The following is a 3768-nucleotide window of genomic DNA, read 5'->3' on the forward strand; positions in this document are numbered from 1 at the left end:
GCGCCCAGACACACACACACACACACACACACACAGCTTGATGGGTTACAGTAACTGAGTACAAATTTCCAGTATCACAACAACAGCACAAATATTTAAAAAAAGAGAGAATGTCCTCTTCTCCCTCTTCAAAATCAAACAAAGTCTGTGTTAAAACAACACAGAAAAGAAGTAATCATATTTTAGACAACACTTAAAATTGAACATTTCTCAACTGTCTTGTGTTGCTTCGCATGTTCACATCTATGAGCTCAAAGTTTCACATGCATTTACTGCGGTCGCTCAGCTGGATGAGGAAGAGCTACTGTTGCCTCATCGCTCAGTTTCCTAGGAAATGAATGGAGAGGGACATTACTAAACTAAAACATTTAGAACAAAACTGTTTCCTTTGAACCTGCCTGAATATGAAAACGTAGAAAACTGAGAATCTTCAGACACGTTTGGTTTGAGGCAATAAAAAAAAATTTGAGAATAGGGCCGGGAATGTATAGTTGTCCAGGGCATCATCAGAAAGGGGCAGGACACCCTAGAACTAAACCATTAAATATCTGTCAGTTGTCCTCTGAACAAATTTGATACTACATGTATGCAGGCATTGTGGTGTAAGTTTCCCTTAGTTGCTGCCGAGTCATGAAATTATCTGAAACCAAAAAAAAACCAAACAGATAATTTCTTGCATTTTAATTGGTTGTAGTGAACAGAAGGCGGGGCTTGCTCAGGCCAGCATTCCTATAACTGCATGCATATTTTTATTTTGTGCTCACAAAGTTAGGCATAGTGATTAATCATGTTGCTAGTGCATGATCAATCACAATTACATGTTTCAATAGATTGACAGCACTGGTTAAAACACAGCCATAACGCAACATTTCACTGTCAAAAATCATCTTGATTTCTCCTATGTAATTGTCTGAGAATCAGAATTTTGTGTTTTAGTGCGCTAACAGCCACGATGATCCAATTAACAGAATGAAATGCCTGACCCTGTTGGTAATGGATCTTTTTTAACTTCAGTGTAACTTTTTAAAATTAAATCACTGAAATAAATGAACTTCCCCATGATAATCTCATTTATTTAGTCTGATGCAGCTGTCACTGTGTGAGCTGCTCGTCTTCTCGTACAGACATTTCTCTCTGCTCATCCGAAGTGTTTTCATCTCGTTTCTGGACCACGACGGAGTCATTTGACGTCGCCTGGCTCTTGTGAAAACCAGCCTTCCGAGAAAATTCTCCAGCTGTTTTGCTCCTCAATGCCACTTTTTGTTGTGCCAAAAATTGAGGCCTGCTTGACTGATAAGACTGGCTGCAGCAGTCGTGTTCAAACACGCCCCGTCTCTGTCGCTGTCCTTCCTGGAAGAAAACCATGTGGAGCCTTGTCTTTTTATTGAAAGTAGGCCAGCGAACCCAGAGATAATCACAGCAGCATGACCCTCGGATCCGTGGTTGCTAATCCACTGCACGCCGTTTTTCTGGGACCCTGCAGGAAGAACACAACTGTGAACTGCGAGCCGCCTCGCTGCGGCTGTTTGACAGGAGACACCTGACCTGCTGGCATTCACCACCGAGCCATTTCTGGAAGAAGTTCTTCCTTCCTCAAAGTTAGCTCTCTCTACCCCTCACCACAGCAACGGCACCGCCTTGGTGCCGTTGCTGACCTGACTAACAGGAATGTGATCGCTGTGCAGATCAAGAGCCATCAGACTTGTAGCAACAAGCACACACTCTGCTTGTTGCATCAGATCTGAGAGCAATCGACGTGAGTGTGGGTGTGTTTCGTGTGGCTTAGTTAAAAAAAACAAAAAACGTTAGATCAGGAAGTGTGATGCTGTGACAGGACAGGAGGAAGCAGGCTCAGAATGGCAGTGTGTGCCTCTGCTTGATAATATGATGGGCCCCCGGCTGAAGACCCCGGCTCTGTTCCTGCTGCTGCTGCTCGGCGCTCTGACCGGGACAGGTAGGCCGACAAACCGCCGCGTCAGAAAACAACTCTGTCATTGTCTGTCTCCACTCCCCATGCTGCTTTCCCCCTCTTTTTTCTTCTTTTTTGCTCTGATCCTCCATGACTTTATTGCCATATGATTTTCCAGTTTTGGCTGAAAAGTCCAGATCTGAACAGTCTTCCATCAAAAAGCACAAGGCGTTCCTTCCAGGTTCATCTTCTTTTCACTTAATCTTCTTCATGCCAGAAACTCGTTTCTCTGGAATCTGCTTTCTCTGTCCTGAGATAAGCTCCAGCCTGACTCCTCTGTTCCAAATTTCACAACTCACCGACTGCTCAGATAATCAGGTGATCAGATTAAAACGAAGAAAGTGGAAATCTTTTGGGAATGGCTCCTGTTTGGGAACGCCACCTTCACTCTGTGTAATTAGTGAACTTGGTAACTCCTTTTTGGATTTTTGTTGTAACTGGTTGTTCAGACGGAAGTCCAGAGTTCCTGTGACTCATTTTTGATGGTGTTTTGTTCATCACAGTTTTTCTTTTCAGTTGCTAATATGCCTAAATCTAATCTGTAACTTTCCCCTTGTTATTGGCACATAGTAATACATTCAGTTCTAACCCCAAAACCACAAGAAGTCAGGATCCTCTCTGTCGCTTTCATGACAGCTCGTAAAACCCTTTAAATCCTTTCATCCACAGTCTAAACTCATTGCTCTTTCACGGTCACAGGGGAGCGGCCTAATTGTTTTAGTAAGACCAGAAAGCAGAGCGATACAATAACCTGTTTACAAAAAGGTGAGCTAAAGTCTCTGCTGTGGACAAGGAGAGAACTGGTCACACTCTGGCAATTTCCTCCAGATGATGTTGATGATGGTTTGTATCTTTACATGAAATATGTTCCCAATATTTCTGGAATTGATTTGAATGTCTGCAACGATAACTAAAACTTCAGCTTTGTCTTTACTGAGATCAAAGGACAAAAATAAAGTAGTTAAGATTCCCTCAGTGGGTCTGAGGTGAATGTCCTGACACCAATGAGTGATGCACTGATCCACTTTGTTCACTTCCTGTACCAATATCCATATCTGAGGTTTAGTATCAGCCGATACCGATCCAATACAGAAAAGTTGAGCTCCAATGTTGCTCAGAGCACAAAGGATAGAATTAGACAGGTCCATAAGTTTTGTCCTTATGGACCTGGCACATTGTCACTGATACCCAAATTAGAATTTGTTTTCAGTATTGGGACCCATACAGGTATTAATACAGTCATGGACAAAAGTTTTGAGAATGACACAAATATTATATTTTCACATGATCTGCTGCTCTCTGGTTTTCATGTGTGTATGTCAGATGTTTTCATCACATACAGAAATACAATTGCAATGATATTATGAGTAACAAAAGCTTTTACTGACAGAATGAGTTAATGCAGCAAGTCAGCATTTGCAGTGTTGACCCCTCTTCTTCAGAACCTCTGCAATTCTCCCTGGCATGCTCTCAATCAACTTCTGGAGCAAATCCTGACTGATAGCAGTCCATTCTTGCACAATCAATGCTTGCATTTTGTCAGAATTGCTAGGTTTTTGTTTGTCCACCCGTCTCTTGATGATTGACCACAAGTTTTCAATGGGATTAAGATCTGGGGAGTTTCCAGGCCATGGACCCAAAATCAAAAATTGCTGTTAAGCTGATCACTCTTTATAACATTCTGGAGTATATGCAAATTGCCATTATAAAAACTGAAGCAGTAGACTTTGTAAAAATTAACATTTGAATCATTCTCAAAACTTTTGGCCATGACTGTATGAAGTGCATTGAAACCTCAC

General features: G+C 41.9%; 1 protein-coding gene across 2 annotated transcripts in view; it reads left to right on the forward strand.

Annotated features, from left to right (window-relative positions):
• The first annotated feature begins 1079 nt into the window (after positions 1-1079).
• tmem154 (transmembrane protein 154) overlaps positions 1080-3768 on the forward strand; it is a 16484-nt gene continuing 13795 nt past the window's right edge. The window contains exon 1 of one of the 2 annotated variants that reach the window (XM_015035027.1): positions 1080-1954. In XM_015035027.1, the coding sequence (XP_014890513.1) occupies positions 1885-1954 (70 nt within the window). In that variant the 5' untranslated portion in view covers positions 1080-1884. The remainder of the gene's footprint in view (positions 1955-3768) is intronic. The other variant, XM_015035028.1, reaches the window with a different exon arrangement.

This window comes from Poecilia latipinna, unplaced genomic scaffold (genome assembly GCF_001443285.1).
Source record: "Poecilia latipinna isolate Pla-1442-1.1 unplaced genomic scaffold, P_latipinna-1.0 Scaffold321, whole genome shotgun sequence".
Classification (NCBI taxonomy): Eukaryota; Metazoa; Chordata; class Actinopteri; order Cyprinodontiformes; family Poeciliidae; genus Poecilia; species Poecilia latipinna.